This window comes from Bactrocera latifrons, unplaced genomic scaffold (assembly GCF_001853355.1).
Source record: "Bactrocera latifrons isolate USDA-ARS-PBARC rearing strain unplaced genomic scaffold, ASM185335v1 scaffold_128, whole genome shotgun sequence".
Taxonomy (NCBI): Eukaryota; Metazoa; Arthropoda; class Insecta; order Diptera; family Tephritidae; genus Bactrocera; species Bactrocera latifrons.
This window is the reverse complement of record NW_017534719.1, coordinates 654,969-678,989: the sequence shown is the minus strand read 5'-3', so window position 1 is coordinate 678,989 and position 24,021 is coordinate 654,969. Positions and strand designations below refer to the sequence as shown.

Sequence of the window (24,021 nt, the reverse complement as noted above, 5' to 3'; positions counted from 1 at the left end):
CGCAGCCGAATACTACAACACAAATGCAGAGCAGCATAGAGCGACACGAAACGCTCACAGAAACGTCTACAGCTTGAGAACTTTTATTACTCTGTGATTGGTTGATCGGCATAGTTCTGCAATATTTCATAGAAAATTGATTCCATATCAAATATTAAATGGCATTTGCTTAGGCAAATAATGCAAAGAAAACATTCCACTTAGAAAATKTGAAAACAATTCCGGAAAGAACAAAACGAAAGGGCTGCATTGCTGCCAGTAAGCCGAATGGCCAGTTTCCAACACCATTGCACAAATTGCGAGTGATAAACCGATATTTCTAGAGGTTTCTTAATTGAAAGATAAATGGAAGTGAATTCTACTGAGTAAACAATGTGACAACTGCATAAAAGGAATTCCTATTCAGCTACCCCATTGTGGTCGCCGAATTATTGCCTCAATGGAAACCCGAAAGTGCTTCCGCACTTATTATTTGATATTCTACATCTGAAGAAAAAAGCAGAGCAAGTCATCGTTTTTAAGGGAGTTGGGTCAACGATAAAGGTAATTTTAAGACCCCATCTTTGTAATCCCACAAGGTGATCCAACAGTGGAGCAATGAAGGTACAATTCTATAGGAAAATATCTGGGACGATTTTAAACGGAAACTTAAAGATCTCACAAAAGACCTTGTGTCTTTGTTATCTCGCTTAAATTGGCAGGGTATTGAGAAACAAGGTTGTTGTGTAATTTTCGGAACCTGCCTCAGTTGGCACTCCGTACTTGTGACTCCTACAAATCATCATCAGTTGCTTCAAGGCTCACGGGCAGTCCGCTTCAGCAGGATAGCTAATGTGGCAAGTGGTATGTTGCCATAGCATGTTGCAGGTGTATCGGCTCAATGTGTGCAAATTCAATTGTCAGGTTAAAGTTAGCAAACTGTGCTCAAAAATTATACGTTGGATTCTTCTTTGATTTTGAGCCTGTGTGTGAGCGKGTGCGCTTGCCAAAGGGCCGAGCACAAACTTCATATTCTGGTCATTGTAATAATAGACTTGCGTTAGATTCGCACAAACACGCCCACACACACTCTGCAATTTTATGTGGTTCGACAGAAGGGGTGGAGAGGAAAGTCACTCAGTTTGCATTCAAGATTGTAATTGAATTTTCGAGCGAACGCTTTGACAAAGAATGTGATAATAAAGCACCATTCGATAAAGCGAGTCAGTGCATTGCATACACCAAGGCGTAAATTTGAGAAAACAAGAGCAGCATTGCACACTCGTCCACCTCACCCCGATACGCCATCCATTGGCACTGGTAAGTTCGTGTGTGCCTAAAACGGATGATGGTATGTGTGTGTGTGTGTTTGAGTAGCGATGATGCGATGCATGCATGCCATATGCCTGTCTGAACGCCGGGCCTGGCTGAGATATCTTGAATATGGGGAAAATTGAACAATTGAAGAAAAATTGTGTTTCAAAAGAAAACCGAAGTGATTCAATGCCACCTTAGTACACAGACGGTTGGTGCAATCGCCAACAACTACAACAAGTTGCAGCTCAATGCACACACAACAAGTGAACATTCGTATATGCTTGAACATAGCAACGCACATCCACACACACACATGCCATATACATATGTATGCAGTAAAGTTGGGAAACTTTTCGTTTGGCTTTCCCCTGGGCGAAGCTGAGAGAGTAATAGAAAAAGTTGACAAGTCAACAGGAAACACAAACGTCAAACATATTGGGAGGACATACTTGCACACACACACACGCATCGGGCATCCCAGAGTGAAATCAGGAAAGTTCTTTTCTTCTGGTTGAGCGCAGTTTTGGCAGGTGGAGAGAAGAGAACCACCTGAAGACAAGGACAATAATTAGTGCTGAAACCGTTACAGTTTTTAATTGCTTATCGAAAATTAGTTCAGTGCCTTGCATTGGAATAGCAGTACAGCAATAGCAGGAAGTGTTGAAGCGTTAAAAATCTCAAAAAAAAAAAAAAAAAAAAAAAAAAAAAAAAAAAAAGAACAAGTGAAAATGGGATGGATCTGGTTAATAGTGAAGTGAATGGTTACGCAAGACATATTGCTCGGCTTTTCTGCAGGGTATCATCTCTTCATCGCACACACACACACACACACATCTGTGTGCTGGTACTTGTGTTTGTGCGCATGTGTTCCTGTGTGTTGGCTAGTAACCAAGAGAGCACGTTGATGGACGGACTTGCAAAAATAATTGTCTATCACTCCGTTTGTGTGCAAATCAACAGGCGGGCCTGTCCGGGCTGCCTCTGCCTCAATTGCTCTCGTCATAGTCTTATTGCCGACCAATAGACTGTAGCCAATAGTTACTCCTCATGGAAGTTGTTGTGCTCTTCGCCTCAATGACCTTTATTAGCCATTAYTGAACAATGACTTCCGATGTTCTTTCAGCACCAAGATTCGCGTCTCGGYAGTATTCAACGTTTCAGCTCATCTACCTCGCAAACATACAGAGGCACACGAGCACAGAAGCCACAGCCACAGTGTTCAAGCCCCTCTGTTCGCCGTCGCACTCGGCCCCGTGATTTTTGCACTTCCGTTCAATTTGTACGTTCAATTTCATATCGAATTACCTGGTCGTCAGCGTAATATGCTTGCTTGTGTGTGTGCGTGTGTGCGCGCGTGTGTGTATTCATGTGTGGCGTGTTCGATGCTCGTGCTTTCCTTCAATTTGTAACACAATCTCTTGAAAAATGGTCGTATGTTGCTTGTTTGCCATTAATTATAGACTACGGCAGCACTCTTTTGCTGCTGCGATGTTGGGCTGCTGGGCTGCTGGCGCTTCAGTTGCCGCCTTTAATTTTGTATTCTTTGTTGTTTGATTTGTTGTTGTTGCTTGGTTGCTTGCTTTTTCATTACCATGCAACTGCGCTGCTGTTGCCCAGCCTAGAGTGCCGTGTCCAACCAAGAGGCTCGCGCAAAGCCCGTGACCCCGCCGTCATTCTTACGACAGAAAAAAGTTACTTTAATTACGGTTATTGGGTCATTCGCGACACCATCGAAGGAAGTGCTGCCTCACGCTAGTCACCTGTGGCAAAGGCAAAGCTTGGAAATGACGAATGCTTTCAAGGTGTTCTTGCTGTACTTGCCAAAGTTTCCACCTATGTGAAGGCGCGAGGGTTACTGCTGTATCTTTAAAGAACTATTTCGTTATTTAGGTAGTTCAGCATTTGATCTAAGCAATAAGTTATAACTGTAAGCACCAAAATACTCTGATTAATATTCCAGAAGAGAGTGTAAAGGTAGAGTGCAGAGTGAAGTCTTACTTGGCGCTTTTCAATCGATAAATTAGGGAACATCTTATCTGTAACCTATCAAAAATGCAATGCAATTCCGAAGTTAGAACATACACAAGCGTAGTATACCCAACGAGCCAACCACCACGTGGATAAGGGCGAGGGCCACGCCGACGCGACGAGAGAAGTCATCAATCTTTGGAGCTGTCAATTTAATTTTATTAAAATGCAGACTAAAAATGAATATATGCGCATAAATATTTTATTTATTGAGTGTTGGGCAAAACAAAGCAGATAGGGCAAATATATTTATACCCAAAAGTGCTGAGCAAAAAGAGGCCCACTTCAGGGGCCCAAGTATTACAAATGTAAGTGCGCTTGTGAGTGAGGAATTGCCTGTGCGTATTTTTAATCTCAGAGGCGGAGTTTCTGAAGCGTGTGTGGTGGTATGGGTGTGAGCAGGGTGAGCTTTCGCAAGAAGCAAACAGCGGCATGGCGAAGATGAATGAATGAATAAATATTTTGCGTAAATCCACTTAAGTTTTGTTTACATGTGCTGCCAAGCTAAACTCCGTGAAATCCTTTACAGTTAATGCATAATCTCTTATTGCTCATATTTTCACACATTCAAAGTCGAGCATCTATTCTCATGTACCCAAATAAACTGTTATGCGCGAAGCCCACCTGCAGGAAAATCTGCTCGGTCGGAGGTAGTATTCTGTAAACAGGGTTGAATTTCCGTGCAGCAGCGACTACACCGAGTCAGTTCAGAGTTTTTGAAAGTACCGAGCGCCAATTTCATCGATTTCTTCAGTTATACGTCCCATATTTAGTCCTACAGGGATGTGAGTTCATGGGTTGTTAATCAGACCCGGAGTTGAGGCCAGGGATACCAACTTACCGCACTCTTTCATACACAAAATATATCCGCTCTTCTGCGTGGGCTTTTGAAAATAAATTATAATTGTTCGTCAATTTTCACTTTTACCTATCTGTGAGCACCCAGAGACATTCCGCCGGCTACAGCTGTTGGGTATTATCGCCATTAAGGCAACTCTATTACTAAACACTCTCAATTGTAAAAGTAAGCACAAGATTCCTTCACAATGCATTTCCGACGTTTCCCTATGTGCCAAAGTATTTTTCAATGTTCTTTCATTAGTGTGTTTAAAATATGAATGCCGATAGCAGCGAGGAGTAAAGAACCCCTCCTCCTTTTCTTCCGCCTCACGTCGCCGCCCCCTCAGCATCGCGTCGCTTGCATTCCTGCGTGTGTAATACCTTATTCGACTGGGTGTGTGCGGATGTCTGCAGCACAACAACACGCTGAAGTGCGAAAAGGCTCAAAATGTTGTAAAGGCAAAAGCAACATACAAGCGAACATAGGTGGGTGCAGAGAGGGGTGTACCGGTTTGAGTAGGAGAGGAAATGCTTCCCTCGCTTTTTTTGACTTGTTATTCATTTATTTATTTATGATTCTCCATTCTTGTGCAATTTAACAGTGCGAACATTGCTCGCACGTGAGGGAGTATGCTTCCAGCAGGAACGTGTATTGGCGCATATGAGCGTATGTGCATATGACGGGACTCTAATGTGCAGTTATAATTGCATGTGAGTGCGAAATGATGTGCGAGCTTAGGCAAATATGTGACTTTAAGCTACCCCGTCCGCCAATGGCCCATTTTAATCTTTATTACCCCATCCCTTTCACCCCCCGCTTCGCCACATACTACACCCGTTACGTACGGAGCCTGCCGTTTGATTGGCTGACTGTCTGGCTTCCTTCGTCAGTCAAAATGGCGTCATGGCGCGAATTAAATATTTATCAATTTTATTCATCAGAATTTATACTGAGCTTGTGCTGACAGGACCGTCAGACCAGGCGGGGTTGCAGCAATTTTTTTAACTTGACGCCTTTGAAAGTGGATTTTTAGCGTTTTTTGCTTTTGCTCTATGTCAAATTGAATTAAAACTGCCGAGTCGAGAGTTATGGCTTTGTATTTCCGATGTAAATCAATTATTACTTTTATTTGTTTGATTTTTATTAGAAACTCAACTTTATTCACCGCCTAGTTATGAAGTCTTCGACACACAGGTATTCATAGGGTGCATTGTATTTCATCCACACAGTTTTGTAATTTCTGATTATCCGCTTCTCTGCTGGACTTATCAAAGCTTCCGAATTTACGTTCCGTGATACAATTGGCTTAGAATTTTCGCTCAATGAGATGCGCAAAATAGGTGAAAGACAACAGAAAAGAAAATTGATGGCCTCCGACAAACTTATGACGCGTCTTGCGGGCTCCATTAACTCGCCCCCGCCGCGTGAATACTGCAGACGTCTGTCAGCTTAAACGCTGTGCAGTTGCTGTGTTTTGTTTTGTTCCACATCACCGAGCGTGGCGTGTTCACACCGTTCATTCCTGTTGCCCTCCGTTAGCCAATCAACCTAATTAATTGTTAACAAATTCTCGAACAGATTCGATCATTAATAATGCGTTAGGTAGCAGACAATATTAATGATCATCCTGTGTCGGCGATGGAGGAGCGACATGGAGGTACTTGTAAACGAAGGTACGTAGGCATGCTCAAGCGCTTGGAAGGAATCACAATTTGGTTGGGATTTAAAAAAAAGGGATTTTCACAAAATTCCCATTTGAAGTGTAAATGACTTCTACTCCACAGAGTCCGCAAAGCAGATTGGTATTTCGGTTCGAATTATTATTTATTCACACAAGCCGCTTTGAAGTGCCCTCCTCTCCTACTTAAGTATCCTTAGATATGATATTATATGAATTGTTTAATATAGTACATTTTTAAGGTTGTTGATACACATACCTATGAAAGCGGAGTGCTTCTCTATGAATAAAGCAACGACTTGACCACAAGAGCCGAGGCATAGCTCACACAATTCAGTTCTCCATGTGCTGCTGATTTATGTAGCGGTAATTTCTTTGGGACATGAGCGAGGGAGGTGGTGCGCAACGCTTGAATTATACACGCTCGCTACTTGATAATGTTCTAGTTCGAGGTACAGAAGGCAGAGGGTCGCGGCTTAATCAGATGCGTGCTAGGTCGCCTTGAGGGCTTGATAGATGCGCTGCATCTGATTTGTAAGGAAGCTTGCCTCGCGCGGTGGTGTTATTTGCTGATTGGTGTTCAAGTTTTTATGCGTTGACTCTGGCAGCGCTTTCCATTGTTGCGAGGTTGCACTGTTGCAATGTTGCAAGCAAATGCTGCTACTAGCACTGGTGTTGTTGTCGACTTAACTCATTCATCATTTAGCAACATCATCAGCAACAACTGCGCGACAGCTTTTTAGTTGTAATTGCTTTCGCTGCCGCGCTTTCTCTCGCCATCGTTGCCACATTGTCACCCGTTACGGATCGCGTTGCCTTGGTGGGCCTGATTTGCAATGCACAGCAGATATATTTGCATGTAGTGGCTGCAGAGTAAAATAATAACAACAAGAAAGCACTCACATCTATCTCTTTGGCGGGCTCAAGTGTCCACATGCCACAGCCTTTGACATTGTTACTATGCAAATTGCAGCGAAGGTAACGGGTGCTCCGAATATTATTTACTTATTGCCACTTCGTGCCACGCAGCGATGAAAGTCCAAAATGTGAAGAATCCGAATGGAAGAACGTTATCCAAAAGCGACAGGCTCGTGTGGCAACAACATATCTGTCTTATCCACTTGTGGCTGGATTGGAATTGTGAGTCGCGTTGGAGTCGACATACCATTTTTATTGCTTTTGGACCACCCATTTGAAAACATGGCATTTAGATAAGTTAATGTTCTCCAAGAAGACACGCATGCATCGGGGCCCTTTTGTGTGTTGGTGCATATTAACTGTCGTGTTTGTAAACATTGCAAATGTCCTAGCGCCGCGCTGCATCCTTTGACCGCAGTTGACTCCTAGTGCTTTTATGCCCTTAATGATATGTTAAGTAAGTCGCTTGCGAAGTCAATTTTTTCCTGTAACGAGAAATGCTTCGGGCGTCGCATCAGTGGCCGGCAGTGCGGACTGTCGGGGTGGCGTTTGCAGAAAGTGGATGGGAGATAACAGACAGCGGACGGCAAAGGAATAGGAAAAGCGGCGATTGTGAGAGTGCCGCTGATGAATTAAACATTCGCTTTTTATGGCCTTTGAATGGGTCGAAGTAATGCATTCCGAGCTCAGTGCTCGACGTTTGCACAGAAAATATTTTTGCTGTTGGAATAAGATGCAGTTTGCATTTCATTGACAATTCCAAAGCCCTTCTCCGTCCTCCGCGCTCGCCCGTTTCGAATGCAGGATGAGATGCCGATCCACCCTTCAAGTGAGCTCATGAGCCGCTGCAATGGCTCTCGTTTAAAATACAACAGTGCATCATCTTATATAACCGACATCACCCGACTGCCCTTAAGTACTTCAGGTATTTTGCACTTGCATAGATTTGACTGGGTCCACATGCGAATTTGTTTGGGCAAATTAGATGGCTGCTGGCTGTTGCAGGTTTGCTGATCGCGACTGCAACAAATACAGGTACACGCGGTAAGCTCTCGGATTACCTGCGATACCAGCGTGCTCTGACTAAAAGTGTCCCGAGAAAAGCTTCTTATGTCCATCCTTTGCTCGCCGCTGGCCAATCTGTGTGTCAAGGCTGCTGCCACATTATAGATGGCCTGTGCGCCTTATTGCGAGGCGGAGAGAAATATTTTATACAAATGGTGATTGCTTTCACGTACCTGTAATCTGTTTGAGTACTTTGAATTTGTTTGCGGAGATGACTTTTGCAAGTGTTTACTCGGCGTTAATGGCGGATTTGCTGTTTGGATATGGTAAGCGGCTTATGTAAGCATTTATTTGGCTTGACAAACAGTTTTTCAAAGTTCACTGCATTAGAATGGCATACGAACAAGCTTTTCTGAGACTGCTTGACATAAATTTCGTCTCATGGAGGTGTGCGAGTTATTAAGGAGTGCGAGGGAACGGAGAGGGTTTCTAACACCAAGCACTTCTAAAGTTCTATTTAGCTCCCAATGCCATCGATTACTTCTAAGAAAGCGCAGTTACAAAAAAAAAAAAAAAAAATATCATTAGAACTTGGACACGATCTTTACAGGTCGCCCTTTGTGGTAATACCTCAAAACCCTACTTCTTCGGCTATATTTATTCATTTGTAATTACCTCAAAATTAATCGTCGATTAGAAAATCCGTCTCATGCATAATCAAAAGCGTGATATTTTCTTAAAGTAACTACAAATCTGAATGTCACAACAAAATGTGTGAGTGTGTTGGTCCATTATATGCGACAAATCGAGGAGAGGTAGCGAAGCGCAAGCAAAATGCTTTTTATTCGCCAGCAAGCCACTGCTCCAGACTGTAAGCGATTGGCAACTCCTTCGTTATTGGCGTCGACGAACAAGGACGAATGCGGCCATGTTTGCATGTGTGATTGAGTGCCCTTCGAATGTGCTTCTTTTCCGTTGTTTGCGTAAATGTTCGACGGGAAATGCCATAAAAATGATTCCACAAAAGTAAAAATATTCGCACAAGTACGTCAATGAAGCGTACCAGTTAAAAAAAAACTCTCTCCACTCATACACGAACGCACAAGCGCACAAATGCTCGCGTACGTACAAATATGGCCAAATAAATACGTGTGTTGTTGTTTATGCTCCATCTGCTCGTCGGAAAAATATTTTTCGACATTTGCTAAATGCACTTCTGGTAATATGTCGGTTAAGACGGAGTTATGCTCGCTGTATTGTTGTTGTTGCCTTTGTCGGAAAGTGCTTAAAATGTGTCAGCAGCAAAGCGGGATTTTATGGCCGCAAACGAAGCGTGGTAATGGATGTAAAAAAATTCTGAACGCAGCGCTAATTCGCGAACCTGGCGGGGCTTTCATCTCGTTGTTTTCGCTAAGTTCTCCGGTTATTAAAAGGCAATGGTCGATGAGGATAAACTTGGCAAGATTCCTCGAGAATCTCCTGCGTGTCAAATACAGAAAAATATGTTTTTTAATTGAGTTCCATCTGCAATCACTGATTACGTGGTAAAGACACTTAACTTCTGCTGTTTCAGTTCAGTTCAGGATCTGATAAATCTGTTTCGGTTCGTCAACCAAATCGGCTATTCAATGCGGCCAAAAACACAAAGAATATTGCGTGAACGTGAAAACGTGAGTTGAAGAGTTACCTCTAACATAGGGCTGCGATTATTGATTGAAACGAGTAACAAAGTAGTTTGCTACTAAAATATAATTTACTAAAAATCTATTTTATATTCTTCGAGTAGACCTGCAGGACCCTCCGTTTCTCATTTGATGCGCACTGCAAATGGGAGGGAAAGAGGGTCAGGCCAGGGAAGAAAATATAACAGTTCATATGTTAACAATTATGCAAGTACAACTGCCGAGAAGGATAGTTRGGCACTGAAAGGGCTGTTGAAAGGGCTAGTTAGCTGCCGGAAAGGCTGTGAAATGTGTCGCCACATATTTTTATTTTTAACTCGCCTGGGATGAGGTGATAATTTTGCTTAATTGAGCAGCATTTATTGCAATCGCAGAGAAGCAGAGATCGAGATGAAAACGAGACGAGCGCTCTATGTATCCGACGAAATTTCACGCCGTTTCTTCTTCACCGGCAAAAGGGCAAACATCTCAGAAGTGCCCACGCATACTTTTAAGTGGAATGCCGTTAAATGGAGGCAAGCACAAAAAATATGGAGTAAAGCCACGTTAATTTAAAAGAAAAATAACTCAAAGTGAAGAGGGCAAAAGTGATGGCGTCAATGGTGCTTAATTTTCGGGTATCCTTTTCATTGTTTCATCATTGTGACACTAGGCATGTCTTTATTTGCTGGAGCTTCACCGCCCGTGTATATGAGTGTGTGTGAGTGCAAGCGTTTGGGGCACGAAGTGCAGACACATATCGCCAATCCCTCGAACCATCAGGCCGCCACGAAGTGACTGAGTGGTTGCTTGGCTGCCTGTTTGACACAAACTTTTACCAAACGACTCGCGCCAAAGTGAGGTGGAGTTAAGAAAAAACGAAACACTCACCAACAAAAGAGATGACTAGCAAAAAGCGTCAACCTTCTGCTGTTTCGGCTTCAAATTGCCAACGTGTTGTCGGGTTATTCCACCCCTTCACCTTTCGGGCCAGCACAGCAGAAGCGCGAGGAAAAACTGTTTGGATGTCCGAAAGTTCTGCAAAAGCGGCGCCTTGTGTCACCATGGTGAGGTTACCGAAGGGGCGGACTGCTGCGAAAGGGTTAGTGAGGCGGTGATACGCGTTGCGTAAAAAGCGAATTATGCGTCTGTTGAGTTTTTGTCATTTGTCGTTGCTTGCGTTACACGTGATGTTCTGTTGCCTGCTTAAGCCTCTCTCCGTCCCGGTTTGGTGCCCTCATTTTCCCACAGAGTTCCATGGAGCATTAATTAAAAGTTGCTCACTTTGTGTGTTGTTTCTTCCACCCGAATATTGTGCAAGAGCATGCTTTGTCATCCCGAAAACGAACTGTATTCCTGGAGCACTGATCAGGAGTCTTGGCGCTGACGAAGATTCATTGCTTAGTAAATATTTGTTTGTTGTCTTCGAACATATATTTTTTTTTTTGTTTTATGGTTTTGGATATCGTGCAACACTTTAAGATAAATTAGATGACTTAACTTTTGTTGGCAAACGTGAAAGTGTTTCTCATCACGCGTCGCCGGCGCGGTTCCAGTTATGTTGGGGATTAAGAGCCTAAGTGCTTGCGAGTTGCTTTCATTCGCCGTTTCTTCTAGCATTTTCGCCGTTTTTCGGTTTCGTTGGCCATCTTAAAGCACTTGACCACTAATCCCGAGATTCTCCTTGCAAGGAAACTTTCCGGAGAAGTCAGCAGCACATTCACTACAATGCATATACGTATGTTCGCAGACATTTTCAACATGCATTTCAACATACCTACATACATATATCAAAGCGCCGCCATGTTTTATTCTCTGGAATATAGAAAAAGTGAAAGAGATTGCTTGGCATAAAACAATCAGCCCAATATCAGCTCGTTGTAAAGCAAATACCCATTTATCGACGCAAATGCTAATAAGATATTTGTTTTGCAGACAATTTCAAATGCTTTTAGTCATAAAAATATTTGCTCGTTTTAATGAGAAATTAGTTGCGAGCTGACTTAATTACTTTCAGCATCGAATTGATATTTTATGACGAGATTAACGACGTAATTCCCAATCTAACGAGAATATCATGTTCGTCACACATGGCTTCGCCGCCGCGATGTCTTACCGCTCTCTTCAGGCGAGGGCAAGAGCAGCCTAGTCCGAACGGCACAAAGCGAATCTTGCATTAATTTAATACTTGCTAACGAAATGTGTGTCGTAATTCCGTTTTAATGCCTCGCCGCATGCAAAGGGAGAAGAGCGTAATCATTAAATGAAAAGAGCAATAGCGCGATAAAAATATTGCAACACCATTATGTACATAAGTCGTATCACACCACTGCAGCCTCTCTGCGTACGCCCGTCGCAGCCTGGTTCCCTTGCGGCCGCATCGTGGTCGCCATATTTTGTGGCGTCAAAAAATCACAATCATTTCTGTCGCTGGCTGAAACGTGAGTCCTGCAAAGCTGTCACTACCACCGGACGCGTCGCTGCCACCAAAGTTGGGAGGATTCTGTGAGTGTGTGGGCATGATATGTTCGAATGGATTTTGTGCGTAACTGGCGGGCATCGAATGCAACAGTGCCAGTGGTGAGGGCGTGGGCGGGGTAGAAAAAATTAAATCGTAAAATTTTCATTAAGAAAATATGTTGCAGCAACAAGCAGAGTTGGCGACGCAACAACAATGGCGACAGTAACAATTTAATGCATCAAGTGGATTTACGAGCGCATAAACAATGTGCTGGTGTCCTGCTTTCGCCTGCGGATTGCATACTTAGTCACACTGTAACGCACATATAGCATACATACGGACACCCACCAAGCCGTGCATCGCGTAACTGCACAGTAGCAATTTCTTGGGGAACAGCATCGGTCTTTTCCTCGATACGTTTGACAATGATGTGGAAAATTTGGCTCGAGAAAATGTTCAAAAATGCACGAATGCCAAAACTGGGTTTCGCGAATCGTAGAATGACTGCACCAATCAAGTCGGTCAAGTTAATTAGAGGAAAGTGGTTCTTCCGTGTAAGTGAGGAGTTCACGTGGAAGGAAATTTCGCTGGACAATGCAAGCACACCAGGGAGTGGTTCTGCGACGAAAGCTACTAAGTTTGTACAAAAGCGATTGTGTGTCGTAACCTCTCACTGCTGAGTATTATCGGACGCAGGCATGTAGTTTACAGAACCGAGCAATGCTTACTCGTAAACTCCATTTAACTTCTATAAAAATATGAATTTAATGCGTTCTTAAGCTGCCCAATGCTTTCCATGTTCGCCAAGACAACGGCAGTGCTCCTGCCACTTCTCATTTTTGCTTTTATTGGCAGACGAAAAGTGTCGTTAGATATAATTTTTTGGTCATTTAATTTATGTAAAAGCAAAGCAGATTTTATGGTTATTTTAGCACCACCGCAAATCACAACACACACAGGCGCTTTTAAATACACGCATGCCCTGTAGGAAATGCACCGCTACAAAAGCTTCAGGCTAAGGCTAGCTGCAAATGGAATTCGTTTTGATTCAGTGGTCCATACGAGAATTTTACGGAATTCAGCGCTGCTGTGGGGTGTCAAGTGCAATTTTTGAGATTATGATTTAAAGCCTTCTTGTACATTACTTGCTTTGGCACTCCTCTAGCCAGTAACCCCTTTAAATTGTATAAATAATTAATTTCTTCTGGTCGATTATTAAGTTTTATTCAGCTAAAAGTACGTGTACTACTTGCACTCACGCTCCTGAACAAGTTGGACCGAAGCGGTATGATTTCGAACTGAAGTTATGCACTATTAGATCTCACTTTCCACAGGGTAGGTATGTATGTACATGAAATTGCATTTGTGTACCAACTGAGCTCTACGCGTGCATCAAAGCAGTTTTCCGGCGGCAGTTTTATGGCTCGCCCTTCCTCCTGACCACTTCGGCCGTGCACGCGATGTTAGACTGGAGTTGCTCACACACACCCCTCCCCGTAAGTGTGATGCGAGTGATACTGTGCACACATCTATATAGCTTATGGCTGTGTATGCGCATGGTGTATTTGATGTCTTGGCGTCTTTACGGAATTGTTATGAATTTTTATTGGATAATGTAAATTTCATTATAATAAAGTGGCCCATGCGAACCAACAAAGCCAGCACACGTTCGCCCTGCTTCACAGTCAGTGCGTCTATTTACGATCTTCAAGTGTTTGCCAAATATATCAGGGACTTTTGTGCAGTTTTGGATAATATATTCCGGCCATAGCGGGATTCAAACGTCTGATGTTGGACGTTAATTCTTGATATTTGCTTTTCTTCAACCCTAAATAATGCATCCCGGGATCTCCTGCAGTTCCTGATTCTTCTCTCTTGTAAATATTTTGAGGATTTAGCTTCTTATAAACGAAAGGGTACGAACTGGACCTCATGATGGAAAGTGGTCAAAGAACAAGTTGGATTTCCACAACATGAACCTAAACTTTGCGGTCTGCAAAGTCAATTTAAACCCTCTGAGAACATTTATTATGGTTCCCGCTTTACAGTTATCGCCCCGCCCCGCTCGCGCAGTAAAAGTCTCGTATGGTTTCATACATGAGTTTTATGTTTTTGTAATTTTATTTATATCATTTATTTACGTTTATAGACCCTTGATATCCTCAGTGTAATCTTTGTTGTTTTCATATTCGCTTTTGCTTAAAATGCATCATTTTAAATAATATATATTCTTTAATGTATAGTTATTAGCTTATAATTAACTTTATTAACTTAACGTAAATCATTTCTGCTTAGATCGTGACAAATGCGCTCTCGCTTATGGAAATCGTTTGTGGGGCAGCAACAGGCGTTCAATATTTTACATAGAAATGCGGTTCAGTGTGGCTACAAATATGTATGCACATGTACAGTTATGCTGAACTAATTGTTAGTGTGATTATAATTCTGAATAATATTCTTTACTGCTTTCTGTTCAACTAAGGTGTAAGGAGTTGCCTGGAAGGAGGGGGATGGCTTAAATGAGGGGAAATAGACCGTTTTCCGCAAAGATATCTTTCGGTGTACATACATATCTATGCACTATATCTCATACATTACATCCTCTGCTGCTCACTATAGATACACATAAATGCATCTGTATATATTGGTTCATAAATAATTTTAAATATCATATTTCTCTTACTCGGCGGCATTGCCTTATCATATTTATATCGCACATTCAGTTTTCTCTATATTTTGCTTATAAATTCTTCCCATTGTAAACATTTACTTTGTCTTTTCCTAGTTTTTGTTTCCGTTTGGTTATCAGTCCCTTATCACTAAAGAATTTCGCACACACGGCGCTGATTTCGCCGCGGCAAACAATATTTCATAAACTATTTCGAATTGATTCCCTGTTTCTTAAATTTTCATTTAGTTTTCAACTGCTTCTTAATTAGTTGTCCTTCTTCTAAAAATACAATAGTTTTTGTTTAGTTTGAATATTTCTTGCAATTTTTTTTATTTCTAATTGGAGTTGGCGGCACAGGCGCACTCGCTCCCTTGGGATTACATATATACAGTTTGGACGAGTTCATTTCATAGCTACTCGGAGTCCAACAATTAAGAGTATGAGTTACACGAATTAAGCTTGATTATGCATTAAGCCCGTTTGAAGCCCTAACCGGCCGTCGCTAGGAACCAATCGCCACAACCCTGTCCAAAGTCCAAGTCTCAAACTGAGCCGAAGTTGTGCCGACTGGCTCTCCTTCCCTTTTATTGCTTTCGTGGTCGTTTGGTGTTAAGCATTCAAGTTCATTTTCATTTCTTTTTGTTTCCTTTTCTTTTCGTTTTATCTTATTGCATTATTCTATCTTGCACGTTTTGGTACACAGAGGCCCACTTAGTGGCCAAGTTGGTCCCCCACTATTTGATTTGCTGTTCTATACGAGTATTTTAATCGTTATTTGTGTGTGTTTTGTTTTGGTTTTTTTGTTTTCTTTCAGTTTTCGTTTTGCGTTAAATTTATAGGTAACTGACTCCTGCTCTTTCAATTATTGGATCGGGTTGCCAATTATTATCGAATTGTAGACATAAGAAGAATGGTGAAAGCAAAACAACAACTCTTACAGTATACATACATACCCACATGTATTTGTTGCAGGATATTTGGTGCACATGGCCCTAATTAATATTATCCCTAGTTTACTCTGTTTCTATATGTATATGTCTATGTGTATGTAAATGTGGTGTGTTATGTCAAAAACTATTTCCGATTCTAATTAACATTTACAATTATTCTACGCCAAATACTATTTACAAAGCCCTGCCACCTCGTGAACCACTCGTTGCGGAGGGATTGCTTGTCGGTTCGAGTTGAGTCCGACTAACCGGCTCACCGGCTCACCGGCTCACCGGCTCGCTAATTGCATTTTTCATGCATAATTCGCGGATCGGCCGATCGGCTGGCGTTGCTAATTTACAACATTTCAATTAAGACTAATTAGATTATAAGGATTTGTGTTGGCTCCATGCAGAAGCAAACGAGATGTTGGATATTAGTTTGGGTTCAATACTTTACACTTTCACTTACTCACTAACACACACACATGCACATGCACATGCACGTGTGCGTAACTAATTCTAGGCTCAAAGCATCACAAATAGCGGTAAAGGGAACACAAAATTTTGAAATATTTCTGCCTCGAACAAACACGTGCAAACCAAAAGCTCCTAGGCAGCGAGTTACACGCAAAACAGGTTCCATTTAATGCATATTTTTATCACAATAATTACAGGGTAAGTAGGATAATGACTACTTGAGCCGCACTAATGCGCGGGCGTTGCTACTTTCTGCGGCAGAAATGAAATCTATGTATTTCGAGTCAATTGTTCTTGTTGCTGGTGCATTTGCGATACTAGTACTTTGGGTTATTCATAGCTGAGGTGGGGTGTAAATTAGGAAGTACTAGTCTCATAAGCACCGAATATGCGCCCTCATATATACACACATACATACATACATCTTAGCAGATAATATCTTACATAATCCCGTTGAATGCTACAATTCATGCAAATCAGCACATATATACATACATCTATATTAATCTAAATCTTGTGGCTTATTCGCGTGAATTACGGTTAATGTCTAATTTTATAGGAGAGACTTGGCGTGCCTTTGTTGTTGTTGTGGTTGTTGTGGCTGGTAAACTTTCTGGTTACTAAAAATTGCATTCCTCAGCTATTAGCTACACATACATAAACGCATAAGTGCACATCGCGCTCCATATAAACGTGTATGTGTATGTGTTCAGTTGTAGGACACGTGGGTGCCAGCAACCCTAGCTGCTATGGCGGCGGTATCTTTTGTGGGTGTATTTTTCTATTTATTGTATTTTACTTTGTTGGCTTATCCGATATTTATGTGATATTATTTTTGCTACACACTGTTACGTACATACACACACACACATTAATAGTACTATGAACGAGTATGATTAATTTGATTCTTACTTTGCTTATGCTAAGTGCGTTCTGCCGACCACTTTTGTTGTTCAATGCCTCCTCTTTCGACCTCGCCCTCAAGGGTGGGTAATAGAGAGCGTCACGTGAGTGCAGCGCATTTGGCAGCAATCGTTCGGCCTTTTTGCAGGCTCGGGCACCCAACTTCTGAGCTCTGTGTGTGCCTATATATGTACAATATAAAATTCTACTTGGACTAAATTTAACATTTTGCTGGACCGTTTCAATGCAAGCTTCTAAATTCGGTAAGCACTAATGGCAATGGCAAAAGGAATCAAGGATAAATGCTACGCAATGAAATGAAATTTTGTGATTTATACTTTTTCTATGTTTTCCTTAAGTTCGTGCTAAAACTGTGAGGTGAATCAGCATTCATTGTGCTGCAACAGAGAGCCCTTGCCAAATTGTGCCTTCTCTTATTTAAAGTGTTTCATTTTCGGTTTTTAGATTTTTCGATTTTCTTTTGCACAACCATGGACGGAAGTTCATTGCCGTCTCTGGCGAAGCACGAAATCGATCTTGTGAAATGCGAGAAATTAGAAAAATTATGAAAACTTATTTGCTCTGGGAAATAGCTAGGCGTGCACACACACATGTACGCACTTTTGTTCACTGAATGACGACGGAAATGAAATGCAAATAACAATCTAACGGAACCAACACAGACAAACAAATGTTTGTTCTGCTTCCTTTCTCTCTCCGTGAAATGAAAACGTGTCTTGTTTTGTAATACTGCTTTATTTGTTTCAGCGCTTTCCTTCATCGCCGGTCGCCGGTCGCCGCTCGCAGGAGTTGTTGATGTCGATGATGTTAACCGTTAGCACGAGCACTTAAATATATGTATCTAATAATTTTAACAAAAAGGCAAGCGGAGCTGCCGCTGAAGGGTTGAGCCGAAGCCATCTGTAACTCTACAAGTAGTATGTACACATGTAAGCCATCAATATCAATTTCTTATACAATTACTGTTAACTAATAATTTTAGCATAATAAATTCTTTTCTTCAATTTAGACATTTTCGGATATTTGACTTTTAACTTACTACATATTACCGCCACCTTCACCTTGACTTGAATTGCCCCTGTTCAACCCGTCGCAATAGCAGAAGGTTGATCCCGATACAAAACAATTGAATTAGTTCAGCACTTTTACTAGATTTTGCGAGTTCTCGCCCATTCTTCAGGCTTCAGTTTTCTATTATTCTAAATTAGTTTATGTTAAATATGTATGTTGTTGTTGTTTGGTATTTCTCAGTGCTTCGCAAGTTTCATTTTGAGCATTTCACCACAGCTCACCTCACCACACTCCCCGTTAGTGTGTGTGTGTGTGTGTGTGGGTGTGTCTGAATGCTTGAATTCGTCGGCTCTCAACGCAGCTAACATGCTTCTGTTGTTGTTGTTTTTGTTGGCTTACATTCGAATAGGTGTAAAATTTTGATTTCCCCTTTCTATGTTTATTACATTATGGTAGTTCTTAATGTTAGGACATAAATTATCTTATCGCATAGTTATATATTATATATTCTGTTATTCTGCATTTATTCACTACTGTACACATATAAAACATATTTACTTTATTGTAATTCATATTACTATTTCATTATCTTATTATGCCGTTAACTCGTCTTCGTCGAGCCATGTAAATAATCGACATAACTGTTAATTTACCAATCTACGCATTTGTTCTACAGAGTTCCATTCTAGAATGGAACCAAATTAGTTTGCTCGGGTCTCCAAGCACCTACGAACATAGCGGTGTTTTGCACCACAAGGCTCTTTTGCTCGCTTTGTTGATCGTTCCTTATCGTACATTTCAGTTTATACCGTTACTAATCTAGTTTCAGCTGCTTATCATTACCTAATATTTTTATTCTCTTTGAAAATAACACAAATTCATTTTCTTCATTCTGTGAGACGAAGAGGTTTCTCCCGTTGTATCACTGTGGCTAACATGCGGTGTTGCTGTTACTTGGCCGGCCATCGAGCTTTCGCAATGGTAAGTGCCGTCTCGTGAGTGCGCTCAGCGTGTCTTTCGCCGTCGCTCCTCTCAGCTTTTCGTCGATATTACTAATACCCTGTATGTCCCTTCTCCGTCGTTTGCTGGCGTTGGCTACGCCGGCGGCGCCACCCGTTGCGCCTTTTTTCTTCACGAACTTTATGTTGTAGGGATCTTCGGCTAGTTCAGGGTACAGCGCGACGTCGTGTATGTACTCGCCCTCATAGTTGTTCGCGTAGCTTTGTTTGAGTATCTCATCGATCTCCTGTTGATTCCATTCTATAGCCGTTGTTAAACCATTACGTAGGGCTTCCTTCTCGCGGTGCCACGCCTTTCGTACCGCTGTCAGTTTGGCGTGATGCATGAGTCGCTGTTTCTCTTTCTCAACCGTAGTGCCATATCGTAAATTGATGATGGCATGGGCTCCGTGAATTTTTACATCCAAATAGTTGTTTCCGCTGCCATTTTCTCTAGAGTTTTCGTGGAATGTCGTATTTACTTGCCCTTGAAGCCGCTTTAGTTGTTGTCGATCCTCGCTGGCACGCCACGCCTCCTCCTTGACAAAGAAGAATGAATCTTGCTGTGCATTATGCACGACAAATGTGAATGGCAGCAGCTTGGAGCGGTTGAAGACTGATGTGTAGACATCGCGATAGATGGCATTCGCGGCAGGTACGCTGGACACGATGGCTTGCCCGTCGCTGGTTCGGGACACAACTATACCTTTGCCGAATGGTGGCTCAGTATCTGAGCCGATGTTTCGTGGGCTAGGATCCATGACATCGAACTTAAGCGCCGATTTGGGGGGTGCCGACAAATCTTCAAAGTTTGACATCCTACGAACATTGAGGTGTGCTAAGAAGCCGCTTTCCACAGCAATGGTGGGTATATTGTCTATTGGGCGTTTCATATTTAGCGCAATTGGGTTATGTGGTGCACGTCCCCACAGCGATGGCTGTTCCCAAAGGTTTCGCGTTAGCTGTGGTATCATGTTCTTTATACTGAAGCCAAGCGTCTTCATCCAGGAAGAGAAGTCAGCGGGATAATTACGATCGTGATCTACATTTATAGGATCATTACCATTGAAACGATAGAGGTGCATCTTGGTTGGTGTTATGATACGTTCGGATACGTGTTCCCAGTTAGGAGACATCCATTGACCTATTAGCGGATCGTAGACCCTTCCATCGCCCATATGCACCAGTGCTGTTACCGGATCTAAGATACCGCCACAAAAGTCAATGGGCAAAAACAGGTAAGGGTTGGAGTCATAGACGATGTGTCCGAATGGTGAACGCATAATTTCTCGAATGTCCTCGCCATACTGGTTGAAGATCATGATCGGCGTGCCACTTTGATCTGTAGCAACGTAGTATTTGTGACGGTACACTTGTGCGTAGATGAGATGACCTACGTCATCATAGGTCAGGGACATTAGTTTGCCATCACGTGGTGAGTAAATTTGTGATACTTCGTAGGGACGTTGTTGATTATTGTAGAAAAACTGTGTGACATTGCCAAAGTTGTCCTTTCTGGTGGTTAAACGCTTCATGTGATCGTAGTAGTAACGCACATCGAACCTACCACGTTTTGTCGCACGGACCAGCAAGCCTTGTGTGTTATAGTGAAATCGTTCCTCTCGCGCATTCTGAGCAACAAGTCCACGTGTGTCGTACTTGTATTGACCTTCTCCGAACTTAACAATTCGATCTTGTGTATTGTACTCCATTGGGATGGTATTGCCACGGTAGGTCAATGAGAGCAGATTGCCGTTGTCGTCATAGCGGAAGCCCCAAGGTTCCTGAGCCTCAACACCAATTAACTGTCCGTCGCAGTCCCAAGTGTAGTTCTTGACATTGGTGTATGTATTGACGGCCATGTTGCGGGTGTAGGTGCGTGTCTGCGTTATGCGCCCATGCATGCCAAATGAGAACTCCATGCGGAATACTTCGAGACGATGTATGGACAACGTGACTTTCTGTGTCATGAAGCGGCCGTCGACAGTGCGGGTGAAAGTTCCTGTACCATCGTAAACTTGAGTTTGATTCAGCATCGGATGCATGATTTTGAACTGGCCAATCAAGCTAGGCTGACCCGTACGTTGATTGTAGGCGAAATTCTGCGACGGTAAATTCTGGCCACCAATACGTCCTTGGATTGAGATAACCCGAAAATCGGTATCATACTCGTAAGTGAACTTAGCGTTACTCAGTCCCGTCTTTGCCACATAGTCAATGCGTTCCTCGCTTAGCAAGCCTCCCGTATATTCGAAGTCCCAACGGTACTCCAATTCACGCTCGGTGTGCGAGACAGTGCTGGGCATGCCAGTAGCATCGTTGTATATAAACTCGCTCTTGCCATCGCCATGGACGATTTCAGCCAGCTGACCACCAGAGTTGTAACGGTAAACAATACGGGCACCATCACCAGGGAATATTGTCTGGAGTAGGGCACCTGAATGACTGTAATGCTGTAGGTAGGCACGTGTGCTACCCGGGGGAGTGTATGTGCAACGAATAAAGCCAATAGAGGTCTGCATACTGAAGGAATGCTTTGTACCAGATGGCATTAAAACGTGTCGCAGACCGCCCGAGTCATCGTATTGCAGCACAAACTTTCGCTGGCTGGCCAATCCGATTTCCGACATCAAATTCCAGTCATTGTACACAAAAGATATGATGCCGTCTTGTTGTGAGGTGATTTCGGAGAGTAGACCATGCCGATCGTAGGAGTACTTAAGCTCGGCCGCACCCCAAGCCCAGCCTTCGACCCGATTAAAGCGGTCGTAAGTGATGTTCACCGGGTATCCATTAGTGGGATAATATGACTTGGGCAAACCCGATTGATCGTACGCCACGATTAGAATAGGAGTCCGATTCATGTCGTAGAATGTCTCACGGTTTGTAAATTGATCGTACTCGACTCCAATGACTCGTGATTGATTTACCCAAATCTCACGATTGAGTGTTTGCTGAGGATTGCGCACATCGCCGACTAAATTATACACAGAGTACATATTGTTTGTCAAACCTTCACCCATGATGACGCTTTGGTGGGACCACATTGCCAACATTTCAGCTTCCACCGGCAAGGCAGCCTCGAGTAGGGGGTGTCTTGCAACAGCCGATGATTCAACAACCACACCATTAGCACTGTGAATAACAAGTGTGTTGTTCGGTTTAATTTCCGCATCAGCGTTCTCTCCGCCCTTCTTCATGAAAGTAGAACGCACACCGCCCAAAACAAGAAGTTCATTGGTTTCGCCCCGTTCGCGAGAGAAAAGTGACTCAACCGAGGCGTGCACATAAACGGTCAAACCTTTGTTGTCTGCAAGCTGTGAAGTGATGCGTACGATTTCACCACTAGGCAAGATGGTGCCAGTAACACGTCCGAACTCATCGTACTGATAGATGTAGGTTTCACCGCCCGAAGAGCGGGACATAGGCAACCCGGTGTTACTGTCATAATCCAATTCGATCTCTTGACGACCTTTCTCGCTCAACTTGGTCATAATGCCGATACCGTTTATCTGTATCTCTGATTTGTGATCCTGTGTATTTTCAATGGAGCTTACAACATTGCTGTAATCGCGGAGGAATTGAATCTTATTGCCGGAAGCATCGGTTACGGTGGAAAGTCGACCAAAGGAAGTATTCTTGGAGTATAGGAAGCTGTAACGTGTCTTTCCTGAGGTGAGGTCCTTTGTGGCAACATGTTGTCCATAACGATTGAAGACATAAATTTCACTAGATGGTGGGTAGGGAATGTGGAATTCGCCATTTTCATCATGCGATGGAAGATAATGCTCAAGGGCAAGTACATGAAGAGAACCTAGAATGATAACGAAAATAACGACAGTTTATCAGCGGGAGTCATTTGAAGGTAAAAACCATAGAAAAACTTATTATTAAATATCTACTCTATATAAATGGCTGAACAAATATTTAGAGAAAATACAGGGTGGCAATTCCGAAAGATTAGATTAGCTTCAAAGCTCATTGTATAACAAAACCTCGATGATTTCAAGAAGTAGTGACTTCGAGAGTGATAGCGGATGGCCGCTATTTAAACCCGTAAGCCACGCTTGGCTGATTTTTGGTTAGAGTCGCAATAATTTGTCACACATTTGAAGCATAAGGACACTTCTGTTGAGATTTGCTGGAAAAATACAATGGCTTCAAGGAACCCACTGGCTACTAATCCCACATTACAGTACGCTCGTCACCGCACAGTGTTGGTATGGCAAAGTAATACGTTGGATTTACTCTCGTGTTATTCACATTTCACTTTTGTGTGAACACTCTGTGGAGCCAGTGTGTGTGAGTTCGTTTGCATATTTGTGTATTAGCCAAATATTGAAGCAATTTATGAAATTGTGTTTTTCGTCCGGTTTACACTTGTCCCTCGTCCGCACACACACACACTTCTGTGCACTGCTTGTAGCTCGGCAACTACAATGTGGCAACATCAGTTATGGCAGGCGGTGCAGTGCGGTGATGGCAGCACAGATGCTGGCTATGTCAATTTTCATATGGAGCAACATGTTAACTGACGAGATGGAAACCTTCTCCACTGCAGCTTTGCATGCATATGTGTGTTGGTGTGTTCGGTGTGCGTGACAGCAAAAAAGTAAAAATTGGGCAACCGCAAACTGCAGCGTTGCACTGTGAAGAGCCAAGGGCAGGCGGGTGCCGCATTGTCAAACACGTGTGAGGACTTATGCGCGCGACAGCATCAGAAGAGCTGAGTGGAATGTGGTTGACTGCAATGCGAAAACTTGTAACCAGCAGCTCTGCTGCCAACAACAACAGGTTGCAAGCGACAGGGTAGATTTTTTGCATGTCGGATTTTGAGGTGATGAAATTGGCCACAATGCAAAAACGTGCAGCGCTCACTCTGTCGCTGGCAGCACAACATTCGAACAAGCATGGAGCCCAATGCTATGTGAGAGTGGGGAGAGTGAGCGCGAGGGCGGGTGGGGCGGAATGGTGCACGCAAGAACGAATCACCAGAATGCCAACCTGCTGCTACTGCAGGGCGCTGCTCGGCATTCCTCACATGGTAATGTACGCAGCTGCAGCGCCTCTAAGTATGCAGCATGCGTTCGTGCAGGCATTGATGCAAATTTTATGAGTGA

At 42.9% G+C, this 24,021-nt stretch overlaps 1 protein-coding gene across 3 annotated transcripts in view; it reads right to left on the bottom strand.

Moving 5' to 3' along the window:
* Window positions 1-13,977: 13,977 nt before the first annotated feature.
* The window catches only part of LOC108978828 (teneurin-a), a 167,491-nt gene continuing 157,447 nt past the window's right edge, over window positions 13,978-24,021 (bottom strand). For all 3 annotated transcript variants that reach the window (XM_018949293.1, XM_018949295.1, XM_018949296.1), the window contains one exon: window positions 13,978-22,715. In XM_018949293.1, coding sequence (XP_018804838.1) covers window positions 18,835-22,715 — 3,881 coding nt within the window. In that variant the 3' untranslated portion in view covers window positions 13,978-18,834. The remainder of the gene's footprint in view (window positions 22,716-24,021) is intronic.